The sequence below is a fragment of the Erigeron canadensis genome, chromosome 4 (genome assembly GCF_010389155.1).
Source record: "Erigeron canadensis isolate Cc75 chromosome 4, C_canadensis_v1, whole genome shotgun sequence".
Taxonomy (NCBI): domain Eukaryota; kingdom Viridiplantae; phylum Streptophyta; class Magnoliopsida; order Asterales; family Asteraceae; genus Erigeron; species Erigeron canadensis.
The window spans coordinates 4034971-4054595 of NC_057764.1; the positions used below are offsets into that span (position 1 = coordinate 4034971).

At 34.9% G+C, this 19625-nt stretch overlaps 1 protein-coding gene across 1 annotated transcript; it reads right to left on the minus strand.

Annotated features, from left to right (window-relative positions):
* On the minus strand, positions 1–9747 carry LOC122595110. The gene is made up of 7 exons (XM_043767423.1): positions 7629–9747; positions 6918–7035; positions 6732–6820; positions 4397–4638; positions 3421–3507; positions 2567–2666; positions 1–2448 (listed from the first exon to the last, which is right to left on the minus strand). The coding sequence occupies exons 1-7, from the start codon at positions 9732–9734 to the stop codon at positions 421–423; spliced, it is 4770 nt and encodes a 1589-aa protein (XP_043623358.1). The 5' UTR covers positions 9735–9747; the 3' UTR covers positions 1–420.
* Between the last annotated feature and the right edge of the window lie 9878 nt (positions 9748–19625).

Consider the following 19625-nt stretch of genomic DNA (forward strand, 5'->3'; position numbering starts at 1 on the left):
TTGTCAAGAAAAACTATGTTGGCAGCAGCTACACTTTCATTAAGATTGTTGAATAATGTACTATGTTACATACCAAATAGAAGGAAAATCAAATTACCCACGTAAAATTGGGATCCTCTGGAACTATTTGACCTCATACAGGTGGTTTATTTTAGCTTTCTACTGATACAACACTGGAATTCAATGTAAAACTCTAATTGCATTAAGAGAGTATCCAAACTATCATATACCAGCACGAGCATATATTTATATCTTTCAATCCTGCACCAGAAAATCAAGCTTTGAAGCAAGCAACTTGCAGACAAATTTACCTTTTCATTTGGCCCCAAACGGTTTAAGACTGGAACTACGAACGAATCATTTTGCAGATCAATACAACATAAACAGAAATTACATGAATTTCACCTCTTGCCCTATATATTATACACCTGTCGAGAACTTACTTTCTGCAGCTAAATGAGGATCCAATCCAGGTGATTGTGGTTTGGGTGAAATAACATCATTTTGAGAATTGTATTCAAGTGAAATAACATCAACAATCTTACTGTTCTGCACATCAGTGACTTGTATACTGGAATCCAAATCTGCAGACACAGAAACTGATTCCTTTTCTGCAGTCTCGGCCATGAATACATCCACATTGGAATGAGATCGTGCATCTTGAAAAACCGAATCTTTTGGAAGTAGATTATCTGCAGTTCCTGTATCAGGTAAAAGAAAAGAGTTGGCATCGACTGCTCTCGTAGTAGAAGTTACATTCCCGTTCTGCACAGCAAATCCTTCTACTTTGGAATCAGTATTAGCAATTTTGTCACCAGTCTCATTGCCATCCTCCACACCAGTTCTTTCTGTAATACCATCAGAATCAGAATTAGCAATTTTGTCACCAGTCTCATTGCCATTCTCCACACCAGTTTTTGCTGCAATACCATCAGCAATCTTCTCATTCTGCACTTCAGTGATTTGCATGTTGGAATTCAAGTTTTCGGGCGTGGAAAATGAGTCCTTTTCTGCAGTCTTGGTAACAAATACATCCACATTGGAATCAGACCCAGCATCTAAAGAAACCACTTCTTTTGGAGAGAGGGGATTATCTGCAGTTCCAGTATCAGGTAAAAGAATGGAATTGGCATCAGTCGATCTCGTAGTAGATATCACATTCCCATGCTGCACAGCAAGTCCTACTTTGGAATCAGCATTAGCAACTTCATCATTAGCCTCACTGCCTACCTGCACATCAGTTCCTGTTGGAATACCATCAGAAATTTTGTCATTCTGCGCATCAGTGGCCTGACAATTGGAATCCAAATCTGTGGACACGAAAATTGATTCCTTTTCTGCAGTCTTTGCCATTAATACTTCCACATTGGCACCAGACCGCGCATCTAGTGAAACAGACTCTTTTGGCAAGACTGATTTATCTGCAGTTTCGGCATCATGTAAAATCATATCAGGGTCTTGGGGAGGAATGAAATTTGCATCACTCTTTTTAGCAGTACACAAGACATTCCCATGCTGCACAGCAAAATCTACTTTGGAATCAACATTAGCAACTTCATCATTAGCCTCATTGCCGTCCTGCACATCAGTTTCTGATGAAATACCATCAGAAATCTTGCCATTCTGCACATCAGTGGCTTGTAGGTTGGAATCCAAATCTGTGGACACAGAAATTGATTCCTTTTCTGCAATCTTTGCCGTGAATACTTCCACATTGGCATCAGACCGTGCATCTAGTGAAACAGACTCGATTGGCAAGACTGATTTATCTGCAGTTTCAGTATCACGTAAAATGATATCAGGGTCTTGGAGTGGATTGGAATTTGCACCATTGGTTTTGGGAGTAGACAAGACATTCCCATTTTGCATGGGCAATTCTCCGGCTTTGGAATCAGCATTAGCAGTATTGTCGGTAGACTCATTGCCATCCTCCACAACACTTTTCGCTAGGATAGCATCATGTTCATTTCTTGCTTCAGTAGAATCAGAATGTGCAAGACTCTCAGTACATGCTTCAGGATTCTGCAGTATTGTATCATCACCATCAAGCTGTTCAGCAGAATTTAAAAGAACTTCCGATTTAATTGATAAAACTGGTAACGGGGTATCAGACTCAGAAGAGCTGATGGAGTCATTTAAAGGAACCTTAGGAGGAGCTTGAGAGTCTGAATTTGCAGGATAAATTTTTTCAGTAGCTTCTATATAATCAGAAGGATTTTGATCAGATTTTTCCATTTCAATACTAGTCTTATGTAGCCGTGAACCTTTCTCTACAACTAGGGGTTTCTGCAACATATCTGTTCCTGGAAATACCAACATATTCATTGATCTCAATTCTTGTCTGTGTGAGTCCTCAAGAGGTTTGAAACCAAAAACACCAGCCCATGTATGCATGTGTTCAGCAAGGGCAGGAATAATCAATTTCTCAACACCTAGGGAAGACAATGCCTGAAAGAAAAGGTATTGACGGGCATCATAAATAGGTATTTAATCAGATATAAGATATCTTGGAAAACTAAGAACTGACTACACAAGTAGTAATTTTAGAAAAATACAAATATCTTACAGATTCAATGGCAGATAACAACTGGTGGCACATTCCTTGCCGTCTATATATATGGCGAGTCCCAATTAATGGCATCTCTGCTAGTTGGGTCCCATGGATCCTGAGGGCATTCACAATAAAGGATAGAGGTTAATGCATATCAGCATTCAAGAAGGAAAATAGTTAATAGGTTGGTCTGACCCAAAGCATCCAATACTGGGGCTAAGGGATGGGAGAATTTGCCCTATTTGCTTATAAACAGTGCTGTAAAACACGGATTTATCCTCGTATGAGAAACCAGAGAGTACTCCAAACTCGAGAAGTGGCCGAGGCGATTCAGACTCAAAAAATGGTCAACGAGCCAAAATCAGAAAAACTCTATCAAAAACGGTGAAAATCGATCAAAGTTGGTGTTTTTAATAGAACTTGAAGGTACACTAATACGTTTGAAGTATTTGGAGGATTATGCTTCTAAACAATTATATCTGTGTCAGTCGATTATTATAGATAAGATTTCAAAAATAAATATATAAATTTCCGATCTATGTACTTCCTGTGTAGTCCGAGTACCCTTACCAAAGACCCCGGACAATCTTATTCCAAGTTGCATGTTTTGCAACCTTGCATATGAATGGTTCGATTTAGCATGAATGTAAAATGAGTCACCTAAAATATTTAGCTAATAATGGAAAAGGTCAAGCAGCAGAGTCATGCAAAGTGTATTTTTAATGCATACAGCCTTCTCAGAAAACTACTCTTTACATGCACTACCCTACCTGCCCATTTTGCCACCTCCAATCCGATATATACACACTGGGCAAGCTTATAATTCAAGTAATTAATAGATCGTGAGCTACTAATGTGAACCACTTTACCTGATAGATGCCGCACAAATTAATTCTTCATCCCTCTCCAAAATAGCTGTAAAGAAGCCACTATAGTTTAACCGGCTAAGGTTTGATCTACAAGAAATTGCAAGGGTTAATGGAGCTGGCATCACTAAGAACACATAATTATTTCTCGACAATATCAACTCTAAAAATCATTTGAATACAAAAACATCTGAGGTTACAAATGAACTAAGATAGCATGCAAATGAACATGTCTACTTGCTAATAACATGAAGGGAAATGAAAATATTAACAACAATTCCATTCGCTGAAATTGCCACAAGAGAACCCAGGGGGTAATATAAGTATTGACCAGCAATCAAATATACAAATAAGATTTCACATCGAGAAACAGAGAGTGTTTTATATTTAAATTAAGTAGTGATTTTAAACAATAGTAACTCTCAACCTTTCGGACCAGAGACAAAACGTTAAATACTTTTCCAGGAACAGCTATGCTGACCCGAGGTAATTTTAAACTGACAGAAGATATCGTAATTAGTACCATATGTCTAAATAAGCAAATGTTAAAGCACTTGAAACAATTAATAATGACAACAATAAACTATCTTTATTTTGATGAACCATTCATAAAGCACTAAAAACAAGAAAGACTTGGCTAAGAACATGCAATGTCTACACAAGGCACAAGTTTAAGTGTATATATACATAGTGGACTAATTACTATCTATAGTGATTATAACATTTTTTAATTCCATGTTTTTAGTCAGCAATAGAGCTTAAAATGGTAGTTCCTGCTCCTTGGGAGGTACCCAATAAATAACTACTTGAACCGGGATTTTGAGCATAAAGATTCCACTGTGGGCAGCTTTAACCAATTAGCTAAAGAATGGGTTGAGGCGGGTTTCGTTATTATCTGAACAGGTCAACGAGTGAAATGGAAACAATTAACGGAAACTTGAAATTAGATTGTCAGCAGCAAATACAGTGTATAACATACCCGCAACTGTAGACAACATTATGAATTAAGTTGATCCCACTTCTCCTGTCTACAACAGGCAAAAAGCACTCGTCTATGACTGACAGGGCAACAGCTAGCTTAGAATTGCATTCCACCCTCTGAGATAGTTCTATTGATGAAAATGTATCTGATGATATATCTGATCTATGAATAAGAGACCATGACAATCCTGAATCCAGTTCATGCTTGACCCCAAGAAGCTTCTGTAACTGACTGTGTAGCTGCAAAACCAAGAGGCAGTTATCATCTCCACCCTTTTAACCAAGATAATTACAAGACATAATTTAGATATAAAACACGACCTTAAGCAATAGTTTGAAAGAATGGCAAATGTGGTTAATCTTTTGAGACTTTTTGCCATTACAAAAAAAATTAAAACTATTGATGCTATTGGTTTTGGTTCACAAGATTCTCTACTATCATTATTTGTTTGTATTTTAATAAAACGAGTTATATGCCCACGCAATGCAGCGGGGTGGTGGTGGTGATGGCGGTGGCAACAGGTGGTGGCAATGATGGTGAATGTAAAAGTAATTGCTGATAAAGGAGGTAGTGTAGTTATTTCAAGGATTGAGGGATTTATGTTGTAAATTATTTCATTAAGGGTATTATAAGTATATTAGGTTGAGATGTTTAAATTAATGAATAAAGGTAGTTCAATTCCTTAATTGAGATTTTTGGGGGGTGAGTTCCCTTTTTAAGAGGTATTATAGATATAGATTATCATATCTGATTGTATATAGAGTCAAATGTCTCAGTTTTCAGACTCTACGCTATGATCCAAAAAAAAAATTCCTTTCAGAGGCTAAAATTTAAGAAGTTTGTGGCAAACTTAACAACAGATGTTACTTAATGTAACACTTACAATACATTTGGCAGTTACTGGATTAGATGATAAAAAGAAGACTTTTTAAAGTCATTTTCACGAAAGCTAACAAAAAACTTTAATACCTCACATAACCATAGAAGGTTAGTGATACCAGTCACATGAACGTTAAATACACCATTAACATGAATTTCTATATTTGCATTCTAATATTTTGAATTCTTAAAGACCACATCAGTATATTTTGGATGCCATGATATTAATTCTCTTCCTTCAACTACATGTACTGTAATAATGCGACTTAGCTCTTCCTTACATTTTAGCATTGGCCGAAGTTACCATTCTGTATTCTTATAGATAACCGCAAAGGCAGTAAAGTACACATCTCTAAGTATATAGCTTCCATCTATGAATGAAATGTGAAAGGGTGAAGGGTTTCCACTAACAACAACTTGAGGATGAGGTAAAGAGGGAAAATTGTTACAAAATAGTGATGTTTGACTTCTGTTACTTCCTGACCCAAACATTTAAATGAACAGAAACTCTAGCTTCTTTAATAAAAGAGCATCTAAATTTTGGAGAATTTACTAGCAATTTGTAAAATTTTGAATAATAATATTTTGCCAGGTTAAGAAATAAATAGACAAAGAAATAAAGAAATGCCATATGTCATTTTCAACCTTCATGGGAAAACCCTTATGTTAAAAAGCTGTCAGATTGGTGACAGGTCTTGATAGGCTTGATAAAATCATGGTTTTCCTAGAATATAGGAGAAAATAGAATGTGCATGATCAGGCAACTCTACAAATAGGAACTAGGAGACATATCTTAATTATGCTTGATTTATTAGTGAACTTGGGTTTATTAAGCATCACATGGAAGAAATCAAAAGCAAGGAGAGCATTTGTTTACATTTGTCTTTCCTATATTTCGCTATAATTCAAAGGCTCCCAAGGAGACATATCTTAATTATGCTTGATTTATTAGTAAACTTAGGTTTATTAAGCATCACATGGAGGGAGCCGAAAGCAAGGAGAGCCTTTGTTTACATTTGTGTTAACTATGTTTCGCTATCATCCAGTGGGCTCCCTAAGAGACTTCTAAATTATGCTAGAATTATTAGTGAACTTGGGTATCTTAAGCATCACATGGAGGGAAACAAAAGCAAGGAGAGCCTTTGTTTACATTTGTGTTAACTATGTTTCGCTATCATCCAGTGGCTCCCTAAGAGACTTCTAAATTATGCTAGAATTATTAGTGAACTTGGGTATATTAAGCATCACATGGAGGGAAACAAAAGCAAGGAGAGCCTTTGTTTACATTTGTGTTTCCTATGTATTAATATAATCCAGCGGGTTCTATTGTTACCATTTTATTCTTCAAAATTAATGCTAATGATGACAATCCTTCAAAATAAATAGTTACATGATGTTCATTAAGTATGCAACTGAGATCTATAACTCAACAGACTAGGGGTAAGATTAGTACCTGTAGGCACTTGGCACCACAGAAAGAAAGCATTGGATCATTGAGATCAATAGGCTTGCGATCCATCTGCGTGCTGCATAATTTATGATCTGCAACACCAGCAGGTTAAATTCCAACCAACAACTATTAGAAGCTGTATATATTACACATAAAGACTAAAATAAATTTACAAAAGAGTAATATTACATTTTTTCTCACAAAGGTGGCACACAAAAAGTGGACTTTCAGCTCTGAAACTCGTGTTGGCCATTCCACAATACTTGCACGAACAATTTGGACAGTGCCAATCACCTTGAGGGAGCATCTGAATTGAAATTCAGACAGAAATTAATTCAGCATTTAATAGCCAGACACCCTAAAAGTCTAAAACACTCCATTCAGACACCCTAAAAGTCTAAAACACTCCATTCATAACAGCATAGGAAGTAATTTCACTACATAACTCATGATTGGGTCAATCCAGGTCAAATCGGCACAATATAAGTAGCAAAACAGATTATGGGAACAAATGGGATGAAAGTCACCCAAAAGTGTAACTCTACCACATAAAACCTCCTAAATCATTCTAAGCAGAATAACAACTGAAACTTGATGAAAGACGTTTTATTCAAATGTAATTTATTATTGATACAGAATTAACTTCTGTAATCATATATCAAGCACACGTATTAATCACAGCGAATTTTTAAAAAATAAAGACCTACAGCATTTCGGTTTCAGGTCAACCCATCCTTTTTGACCCACATCAATAACTACAGTTTTGATCTACTACCCATCCCATCTTACCCCCTCATTTTTTCATCTCTACATAAAAGTGAAATGACAGGTCATAGATATACCTTCATCTACATAAGCGTGCAAACAAGATACAGTAAACAGAGGGTAAACAGTTGGTACCTTTATCCCTAAACAACTCTGGTGAAAGGTCGATGGACAACCATCACAACAAATCAAATCACCACCATCAGCACATAGACCACAAGTATCATCATTAGGATCATCCCCATTAACATCTACACCATGAAACCCCCTCCTTTCCAACTCTCCTTGTTTATTCCATGCATCAATCAGACACTGCATCAATGACTTTCCCGACTGTACAAAAATGTTTAGAAATGGCTGGCAGAGTTTACTTCCAGCATGAAGTTCAAACTTCGTTACTGTTAGAATTTGGTTACAACAGCCACAATGGATTCCTTCTTTTGTGATCCTGCCTTCTTGCATAATACGTATCTTTCTTTCATTCATATATTGAACCGTTTCATTCATTTGAACAGTTCCGGAGTCGATTAACCAAGAAAGAAGGGTTCGTTTTCCTGAATCAGGTACAAACTGATCATCTCCAGATTTTTTCCCTTCGCTGCGAATTAACAAAGTACATCTTCCAAGCTTATTGGTTTTTCGTGCATGTATCACATGAGAATTATCCCCAATATTTCTCTTTTTGGCTGCTTTATTGTATAAATCATCATTTGAATCATCACCAGTGTCGTGACTTGCTTCCTCTAATCTTCTTTTAGATGTCTCTGCAGCCACTGCAGATCTACCTTCTTCTCTTTTCTTCCTTTTCATTTCTCTTTCAATTTTCTTGCGAGTCTGTCTAGTTAATTTGCTAAGAGTTTCAACAGGTAACGGTGTAAAGTCCCCAGCATCTTGTGAATGATCCTTTTCTTCCTTTTGAAGTGCCTCATAAGCTTTAATAATAGACCAATAAGCAGTTCCAGAAGGATTTATATAAACAGCATCTTGGTAGTCTCTGTTTCTTCTTGGCCTATAATCAATAGTCCAGCCAGCACCAAGAAGCATACTCCTGATTTTCTCTCGTAACTTTTGCTTTTCGGTGCCAATACCACGTTTAACCTTGGTTTCTTTCCCTTTAACTGGAGTAACATTCTTGGTCTGTGGGCTTACTCGTTTTTCACTTGCAACCGGCTTTTCAATGACAGAATGTTGCACACCTGATGATTTTAAAGGTAATACTGCATCATTATCCTTATTCATCAGTTCCATATCACTTTTCCGGGACAAATATACATGTTTTGAAGCAGAAGACACAGAAGAACCCGTGGCAATTGTTTTCTTGATCAAAGTACCATTGTTCTTATAAATCAATTGTCCCTTTCTATATATCACCGGTCCTGCTTCAGTCGTATCTTCCTCTTTTACATGATCATAACCATGATGCTTTGAAGCAGATGACACTGAAGAACCCATGGCAAGTGTTTTCTTGCTATAAGCTTCCAAAGGATCATGGTTTTTATAAATCAATTGTCCCTTTCTATAAATCATCGGTCCTGCATCAGTCCTATCTTCCGCTTTTACATGATCATAACCATGATTCAAAACATTCATTGGCTTATTCTTCTTTACCATAACCTTCAAAACACCGTTTTTCCCTTGCAACCTAATCGGTTTATCAGAAACTTCCCTATATTTCTCACCCGAAGCAGGTAAACGTGGCTCATCACCCTCTGTCATCCCATAATGACTAACCCTACTACTTCTTCCCCCCAAACCCACATCGCTGTTATTCTCATAAACAAAATCCCGTCGCTTATCATAAATCTTCATTCCACTCCCACTCCCACTTGCAAAACCCGAATCCATTTGTTCCTCATTTCGCCAATGTGGATTAAACCTAACATCCTCCTTAACCCTCCTTTCGTTAAAACCATCTATCCTACTTTTCTCTTTGTCAAGTTCTCTACTTTCCCTAAACCCCGAAACATTACTAAAACCCGAAGACCCATCATTATAACTATACTTATCGGTTTTCCGTCTAAACTGCGGCTCTTCGTCACTGGACTCATCATTATCACTCTTAACAACAACCCTAGGTCTTTTTTTCTCTATAAAATTAATATAATTCCTAGATGATCCCCCAATTTCACCATTATTTTTATTATTATCAGTTGGTGGAATTTTTCTTTTAATAATCAAACAGCCAGATGAACTTTTCTTCTTTACAATACCTAAGGAATCAGATCTCCCTATTTCTTTCATTATTTAATATATATATATATATATATATATACTTACAGATCTATAGAAACATGTTTAAATTGAAATTAAAGTGACAGATAAAGAAAATAAGAATTGGAATTTCTTACCGGAGTGAAAAAGGCAGATAATTTGTAAATAAAAAAAACCCTAGAATTCAATTTGAATCGAAGATGATGAATAAATGTGTGCGTGTGTTCAAAGGGAAAGATATATAAAGGAAAAGTGTGTATGTGTGTGTGTACAGGGTTCCTGTTGTATATGTGTGTACATATATTATGTATGTATATAGGTGTAACTTTTTCAGGCAAAACCCTTTTTCTCTTTCGTACCCAAATATCCGATTGCAATCTAATGTTAAATTCGAATGACTGCAATATAAAATATTGGTATGGTTTTTTTAAAAAGAGAATAACAACAACAAAGTACCCAATCCCGACATAAGTCAGGCTATGGGGGAGGTATGATGTAGACAGACTTTACTCCTACACAATGGTAGAGAAGCTGCTACAGGATCCACCGAAGTGGAAGGGACCTCCGACCCGAGGTGAAAAATAGGGTTAGATCCACCGGAGTGGAAGCTTAACCAGAATCCTCTCGATTTCAAACTCTCAATCTCAACCTCTCAATCACAATCGCAGCCTCAATCGGATCTAGATTTGGATCTTAGAGAGAATGAGCCGTTGGAGAGGAGAGAGGGCTTTTTTAAAAAGAGAATGTAATTGCATAATGCTACCACTAGAAGGACCCCGCGCGATGCGGCGGTGATAGCGGTGACACGTGGTGGTGTGCGGCGATAGTGGCGGCGGTGGAGGTGATAGTGGTGGTGGCGATGTAATGGCGACGACGGTGGCAGTAACGATTGTTGGCAGTAACGATTGTTGGCGTGTGGCGGTAGCGTCTACCGTGGTGGCGGCGACGATTGGTGGTAACGGTGGCGGTGACAAATAGTGTAAGTTATTACTGTAATGTGGTTTTGATGAATTGTGAAATATTAAAACTTAAAATTCAAAAAAATGAGATTTGTTGTATAATATAACGAGAACAGTACCCGCGCGTTGCGGCGGTGATGGAGGTGATCGATGACGGGGTGGTGATGTAATGGCGGCACCGGCGGTGATGGGCACCGGCCTTAGCCGTACGGGTTTCGCCCTCGGATTTAAAAATTCATCAAAAATATATCGAATGACCACTCGAATGAAAAAACATGAAATTTTAAGAACACCCATATAATTTTTATAATTTATCGATGTACGGTTTTTGAGATAAAATATTTTGAATGAATTAGAATGATAAAATGATTTATGGATGAGAGAGAAAAAAAAATGATTGGTTGAGATTTGAAGAGAGAGAAATGGTATTATAGTTATTTTAGGTAAATATAGAATAGATGGGATGAACATTTTGTGGAAGTACTTAAAATCAATATTGAAAATTTAAGTTCAGTGTTGAAAATCTAGAGGAAATCTGCTTTTTAATATAGTATAGATATAGATATAGATGTAAATAGATAATTAGATTACGGTTTGACCGTAGATTTTATATGGGTTGAAATTGTTAGAGGTATTTTGGGTACATTCAATGGATAAATGAGAAAAATGTTGAATTTATGGGAGTAATTTAGATATTTCAAAATATTAATTAAGTAAGGAGGAGGGTTGAGTTTGTTTTATAAAGTACTAGACAGATGCCCGCACGATGCGGCAATAATGGTGGTAGCGACGAAGGTGTGGCGACAGCGGCAGTGGTGGCGGCGATGTGCGGCGGTGACGGTGGTGGTGGCATGGTGGTGAACATAAATTAATTAATGTAAGAAAGTTAATATGGTTCTTTAAGGTTTTGAGTGTCTATGTTCTAATTTATTTCATAAGGATATTATAAATAAATATGTGAAGATGTTTGAATTAGTTAATAAAGAAGAGGAATAATATAGCCATTTCAAAATCTTAATTATTTAAGAGGAAAGGGTAATTTGCTTTATAAAGTAATATAGATATAGATAACTTAAAATTCAATAAAATGAGATTTGTTGTATAATATAATATAGATGTAAATAGATAATTAGCTTAGGGTTTGACCGTAGATTTGTGTGAGTTGAAATTCTTAAAGGTATTTTGGGTACATTCGGGCGCGTTTGGTTTATAGAATGTTTTTGGAAGGAATGGAAGCTGTCAAAGGAATTGGAATCTGAAGGAATGAAATTCGACATAATGTTTTTGATTTTTTGAAGATTCAAGTGAGAGGCGGAATGAAATTCCTTGCCCCATCCACAAGGAATGAAGATTCCATCAAATGAGAGAATGTTTACATTCCAATGAAATGTTATTCCTCCATCTTTAACCAACTAAACACGTTAAAGAATGGAATTCAATTCCAATTCAATTAGATTCCATCAAATTCTGCGAACCAAACACAACCTCTATGGATAAATGAGAAAAATGTTGAATTTATAGGAGTAATTTAGGCATTTTAAAATCTTAATTAAGTGAGAATGTTGAGTTTGTTTTATAAAGTATATAGATATAGATAGATAATAAAGTAATGAGAAATTAATTTTTTTTCTTAATAGATTCTCAATTTAAATCCTTAAATGAAAAACCCAAATCCACCATAACTAAAAATTAAATAGATGTATCTATGTGGTCATACTCAAATATGCCTTGACTCGAATAATTAAAAGTTGAAAATCTAACATTCTATACTTTTGTAATTATGAATTAAGGTTTTTATTTGATCACTTTCTCTGTCCATTAGAATGTCATGTTTAAAATTTTTCAAGTCTTATATTTCAAAGTTTGACCTTAAAGTTTTTATTTGTGTCATGGATTACTTGATAATAATTATATAAATAGATTGAGTTTTAAATGTATTTCATTTGTATAAATATCATCAATAATCATATAACACAAAAAATACATTTTAGGTTAAACTTGAAAAGAAAAAATAAATAAAAAAAAACCAATTATAATAGTTACAATTTAGTTCAAAATCATCTAGGGGTTTACAATTCACTAATTAGTAGATGAGTGCCCACGTGATAAAATGACAACTTCTGAAAAAATTATGATTAGATGTAATAGTTATTAAAAAGCTAGCTTAATAATTAATTGACCAATATTTTTATAGCCAATACTTTTATTTGGAAGATAAAGTGAAATGACGGGAAAAGTGAGCATAGAACATCACATATATAATGATATTATGATATAGTGTTTGGGTTTTATGATTTTAGATAGTTACTACCATTTTTTGTGCATGGACATGGCAACGTATGTATAGGTATGAATTTTTAAAAAAATGGAGAATTAAAAGTATGTATAGGTTTGAATTTTTTAAAAAATGGAGAATTAAAAATAAGTCATAACAAATAATAAATGCATAATACCATGTGATTAAAAAAATGAAAAAGTGTTCACCCATTACGAAAAGAAATAGTGAAAAGGAGTCCATCATTAATATTAGGGTTTTGTTAATGATGTCAGTATTATTTTGGTGCATTAAAATTTAAACTTTGTTTATGTGAAAATGGATGGTTTTTGAAATATAAAATACTATCTATTATGCATGTAATAAACTGTTGTTGGCAACACTTATTATACTATAAATTTGAAAACATAAATAAATAGCTATAAATACATCAACTGGATTATAAAAAAGTAATAGTCACATAACAAACATATATGAATTAACAAATATCAATATTGGGTATATTTGACATAAGTAGTTGTGACTTGTAGCTGTAGACGATAGTTGTAGATTTTTGTTGAAAATGTATGGTGTAGCTTTTCATCAAAATTGTTAGCAGAAACTTTTATTTTTTAAAAACGTTTGGCACGATAAGTGTAACTGTTACTTAAACATATAAAATGACAATAAAGGACAAATTAAAAAGTGAAAAAATCGTCTTAATTATTATAACATAAATATACTAGGCGTTACATAAGTTTTATAACATAAAAATACTAATTAAAGTACTCTTTGTTTTTCTAGATGAATTAAAATATATAGCAAATATTGTACCCAAAAGATATATCAGACACAAGCACATTTTTTAAATTATACGTACATAGCGACACATAGGAACTAGAGAACACACACTAACATACACACAAACTTTTATACAAATACTCTCCACTTGATTCTTATCCACACAAAACCAGTATCTTCATCACCAACTGAATTTTGATATATATATATATATACATATATTCAGAGAAACTAATTAAAGTATTCTTTATTTTTAAAGATGAGGTGAATGAACGGTATCGAACCCTTTCAAAAGAGTTCAATTCTCGATCGAGCAATGTCATTACAAGCTCTAATGCATAGTGCAATTCATGTTGTCGGTGAATGAAGAAATAGGGCATATTACTGGGTTTCAAAATATACATACTTAGATATCTTTGTTAAAACACTCAAAAAGAAATATGATTATGAGATATGAGGGTATTTGTGTAACTTAAGACACTAAAAGCCATAGCGTGAATGGAACGTTGCTTCAACCAACGTTTTGTTTTTGTTTAAGAGCTTTTCATATCAAAATAAAAGCTACAACTAATCCATCCAAACAAAGCTTTTGAAATCATAGGAGCTTTTTGTTTAAAATTGAAAGCCAAAGCTCCGTAAAAGTTCCTTAAAAGCTTCTGCCAAACACACCCATAGTGTTCATTAGGCAATATAATGGAAAAAAAAAAGGAAAGCATGGCTCATAGCAACAGTATTGAGCGAATAAATAACATTTATAACATAAAGAAAGGTATTTATGTTAATGAAATAAACTTTTTGGGATGAAGGTGATGTTAGCTTGTGCTAGTTCCACTTTGGTGCTTACATGGGCTGATGGGGGACTTGCCTCTCTTGGGGTTAATGTGGTTCGAAGCTCTGTAGAAGCAATTGGAGTATTATATTGAGAATTAGGATTAGGTTATATATGACATAATAGTTTTAGAATATTAAACAAACCGTTTGACCCACATACTTATACAGTTATATATCTAATAAGATAACACGTGAAGTGATCAATCTTGTGGGAGTACTTGCCTAACAAGCTATATTACCACCTTTTGTGTTTTTGCAAGGATGATGGATTGAAGAAAAACCTTAAAGGTGAGTTACGACAGAATGTTCAACTTAAGGAAAATCTGGTTAAGCAACGTGAAAAACTCGAAGCTGAGTATGTAGAGTTGCGGAAGCAACGTGAAGATCTCGAAGTTAAGAAACATGAACTAATCAAGAATATAATCGAAAAACTGGGTAAGCTCATGAGAATTCATTCAAAAACCTGGGAGGTGCTGAAGTCATGTTTTTTAGAGTTGGGTGAAGTCTTATCCAACTAATGATGTAGATTTGTTTGAAATTGATCTATGTAAACTCTTTGTTGCTTTTGGGAACTAAATAAGTTTTTTACTAAGAACCAGTGTCTCATCCACCACCAACATCAACTACCATACAATTTTGGGAACTATAAATAAGCTTTGCACACATCCTATGCATATTTCTTCCTTACATGCATATTTGAGTCTTGGTTAGGTGCACCTAAGGGCAAACATTAGAGCTTTTTGGAACCCAAGGCGTAAGGTGTATAAAAAGCGCCCGCTTTTTGATCTTTTTGTGAGCCCACTCGTGCGAGCTTTTTGTATACAAGAGAATTTTTTTATAAAATAGTAATTTTTTTTTCTTAGCTTTGATTTTTCAATAATATTGATCTCTTCTTTCTTTGTGCGTCTGAGTACGAAAAGCTCGTCCGCAAGCACTTAGGGCTTTGCTCCTCCAAAATGGACCCTATTATTTTTGTGCTCCTGTTGCCTTTTAAAACCAAGATTTCAATGCGTTTTTGCATTCTCATATGCTAATCGGCGCACTTTCATATGCATATTTTTCCTTACATGCATATTTTTTCACATGCATATTTTTAGCCTCATAAACCCATATGCAAAAGCATATAAACTATAAATACCTTAGCTATAAATTAATACTTATATCCAAGGTAGTGAACATTCAAAACCATACACGGAGATAGTTTCAGATCGTGCATGGATCAAAAGTTATATCACCGACAGAAATTGGTACTATCACGGCTGCAATATATGCAAAAAAAAAACACTCGACAATGATGGCAGGCTCTTTAAAATGTGTGGACCACTCAGGCAAAAATATGTGCGGACCCATGTAAGCATACTTACTATCTGATAGCTAATAAAATTATAAGAAGAGAATATCGATCTCTTATAATCACCTTTTGACCTTCGATCAAATATCAGCTACCATGTAAACGCTACCTTGGAACATGATACCGGCAGCCTACAAGTTACTTTCTTCGATGATGGGATGTATTCAGCCACCGAGAAAATTATTGCAACCGCACGAAAATGAAAACGAGGCCGAAATTCTCAGCGCCCTCAAACAGATAATGATTAGACGACAACGAAAGTTTTCCTTCTCCAAGCCAACATCCGACATTCACAACCAACAGGGAGCTTCATAGTGAAACAAACATTTCCACGAGGTAAAATTAACTCAAACTTTCTTTGCTCTACTTTTCGCACAACTTTTTTTTTTTTTACATACTAACTAGTATTACCAAAATATTTTACAGCTGAAACCCCCCATACTCCCCCAAACATCACAGCTATGCCACATCTACCTAAAGCAACTGTTCCAAAATTAGTTCAACGCCCACTATTTGAAGCAGAAGGTAACCCAAAATTAACCTCAAATTTTCAACTTAAATTCCCACAACCTGATAACAACTTTTTATATAGAAACATCCTCCAGCAAACAATCAAATACAAAAAGTAGTGCACCTAAAGAAGGTAAAGCAACTAACTCCCTCATCATGTACCACAAAGAACTCCCTACTCGCAAACTAACATTACCATGGTCACTTTTCAGATATCAAACACATGCATGGACAAAAAGAAACCAAAACTCGAGTAGCATGGTGTGTCGTCATTAAAAGGCAAATGGTTGTTTTGGTATAAGTTAGAGCAGATTTGGGTATAACATATTTGGGATGAAATGGGCCGTTTTAAAAAGATCAATTTGGTGACTTGTTGGATCATGCATTTTAATGATACTAGTAGTTGATCATCATGAACAAATAAAAGCATATAAACTTACAACATTTAATTGAGATTACCCATAGCATCCAGAGCACCACATGCATTAAGCTCGTCTATAAAAGCAAGCTGGTGTGTTGGCAGCGCTTTTCTCAAAAGGACTTAAAAAACAAAAAGGAGTAGTTAGTAGGCTGCACCCAAGAACAGCTAACATATGAAGTAGCGGATCCAGGAAATAATGCTACTGGGGGCTAATTAAAAAAAATTAGTTCAAAAACCGTTACTTCACCAACGAAATAAAAACAAGTTAACAGTAAGTTACAAGCAATGGCACAACAACTAGCAATATGCAACAAAATAACAAGTCAATAAGGGAAACTACAAAGACATAGTTGAAGTTGTTTTTTGGTTTTGGTCTCATGGGGTCATTTATTTGTTTTGGGCTGGGTTCATTTATTAATATTGGGTCATTATTTAAACATACTTGAAATCTACATATGAACTTGCATATCCCCATAAAGAATAACTATTTTATAAAAAAAAACACAAACAAGAACAACTAACAGATCCCCATATATATATATATATAGAGATGAGATATTGTGACAATTAAATAATTGTTGAGAAATATGAGAACCATTTTAGTCCATTTGATAAATTACATCAGGGGTTGGAAGGCTAATTTGATTGAATTTATGTAATAATTATGAATTGAAATTAATTACAAATAAATAAAATTGTCAAAAGGGCATAATATGAATATATATTGTTGGTGCATGTTTCTCGGTGATAAGAGCATTCTAGATGTGTCATGTATATTTATATATATAGTATAACCTCTATAAACTAATACTCGATAAATTAATACCTCGATAAATTTATAAATATCTCAAGTCCCAACTTAAGAGAAGTATTGTAAATTTACACTCGATAAATTAATAACTCGTTAAACTAATAAAATATCTTGGTCCCAACACTATTAATTTACAGAGGTTATACTGTATTCAAGTCTAGTAATTTATCTTGTAATTACCATTTGTCAATAATATTACCTTGACATATATTGTTGATCATATTGAGATCCTTTTATGTTTATATGTTTGTTTATTATTTATGTTTTGCAGGTTCTTGACATGAATGTAGACATTGCATGTAAAAGTAATTAAGTTAATATTGTTTATACGTTTAAAAGCAGTTGAAATATTAACTTAATGTACTTCCAAAGGGAAGTTAAGTTAATGTTGGTTTTGCGTAATAACAGCAGGAGAAACATTAACTTAGTATACACTTCCAGTAAGTAATATAAACAATCTTGTTTCAGCGTATTTGCAGCAGAAGAAACATTGGCTGAGTTAATGTTGGTTCTGCGTGTTATAGCAGTAGGAACATTGACTCAAATATTCCCTAAGTGTCATTTGAGAGTTCCTAGTAACAAGCAAAAGTTTGCTTGTTCAGAACAACACTCAAATGGTTTGAGAGTTTCCTGGGAACAAGCAAAAGTAAGTTTTTTGGGAACAAGCAAAAACAGTTTGTGTGTTCAGGGAAACACACAAACAAGCCAAAACCCTTATGGGCTTTAAGGGCCTGACATGGAAAGTGTTCCTGGACCTTGCCTATAAATAATGGGTGTGTGTTTGTGTGTTCTCAACAAGAGTGTAGAGAGAGAAACGAGCAAAACTTAGAGAGAGAAACTAAGAACACGCATAGTTGATCTTGTGGGTGGTACTCGACTCACGCACGAACCGCAAAACACCCACCGGTTTGGTTGGCTCGTAGACTTAGATTACCACCTTTGTTGGTAAGGTTCGTTCGGAAAGCTGCCTCACCATATTAACCAAATACAGGTGTTTATGTTCACGCAAAGATATATATATATATATATTATATATATAGTGATATATGTAACACCCATCATTTAAATATAAGGATTTTCAAAAAATTTCACCTAACGGTGTCAAAGAAAGCGGAACAAACATCTAAAAGTCCAAACCAATAATTTCATTTTGGTTTATTCATTAATTGGTGTTACTAGCCATATCATTGAAACAAGTCTAAATGGAAATCCATCGGTTTCCCAACATTAAACAACCGACCACATTATCAATACAAGTCATTATTATCTAAACATAAAGCAAACATCTAAAGCGAGCAGCCACTATGGGTAAACTATAGCCAGCTTCAAGATCATCTACCCATGCCTCACATCTTCTTACATCAACCTGCTCACTAATGTTGGACCTGAAGGCACAACACATTTTAAAAGAGCAAGTGTTAGCTAACGAATATGTAAGTAAGATAACACATAGTTTATAAAACGTTTGTCCATTTAAAACATTATATAAAAGTCATATCAAGTCGTTAAGGCACATATCATCTCACATACATATCATAGTATCAACATCTTTCATATTAGGATGGGTCATCCTAAATGTGCCTAGTCATCTTTTGTATCTCCACATATCATATCTAAACATCTTTATAGTTGTGACATAAGTCACGCATCTCATATAACATATGCATCTTTATAAGTGTGACATAAGTCACACCCGGCTGGATGGACAAACCTTATGGTTGTACATCAATGTCATTAAGGAATGGCAAGCCAATCCCGGAGTAATCCGTATGTTCAAGACAAGTGGGGCGGGTCAGACCTCCGTATTACTCTTCACATCTTTGACCATGTTGCAAGGAGCCACCCAAGCAACCACATTTACGCACCCACCGGGCAAGGGCAAGTACGGGTTAAGCTTAACACTTTCACATCTAAATTACTAGCTCGATTTCACATCTCATACGGTTTAGATGTTTATACTACCTAAACAATTATCACATATAC

What these genes read in the sequence shown, in the direction of transcription:
- LOC122595110 (XM_043767423.1), bottom strand. Translation starts at nt 9,734, where the DNA reads ATGAAAGAAATAGGGAGATCTGATTCCTTAGGTATTGTAAAGAAGAAA. An exon ending in AGAGTTGTTTAGGGATAAAG is followed by an intron (nt 7,036 to 7,628) that starts GTACCAACTGTT and finishes ATTTCAATTCAG; the next exon opens with ATGCTCCCTCAAGGTGATTG. An exon ending in GTGGTGCCAAGTGCCTACAG is followed by an intron (nt 4,639 to 6,731) that starts GTACTAATCTTA and finishes TTGGTTTTGCAG; the next exon opens with CTACACAGTCAGTTACAGAA.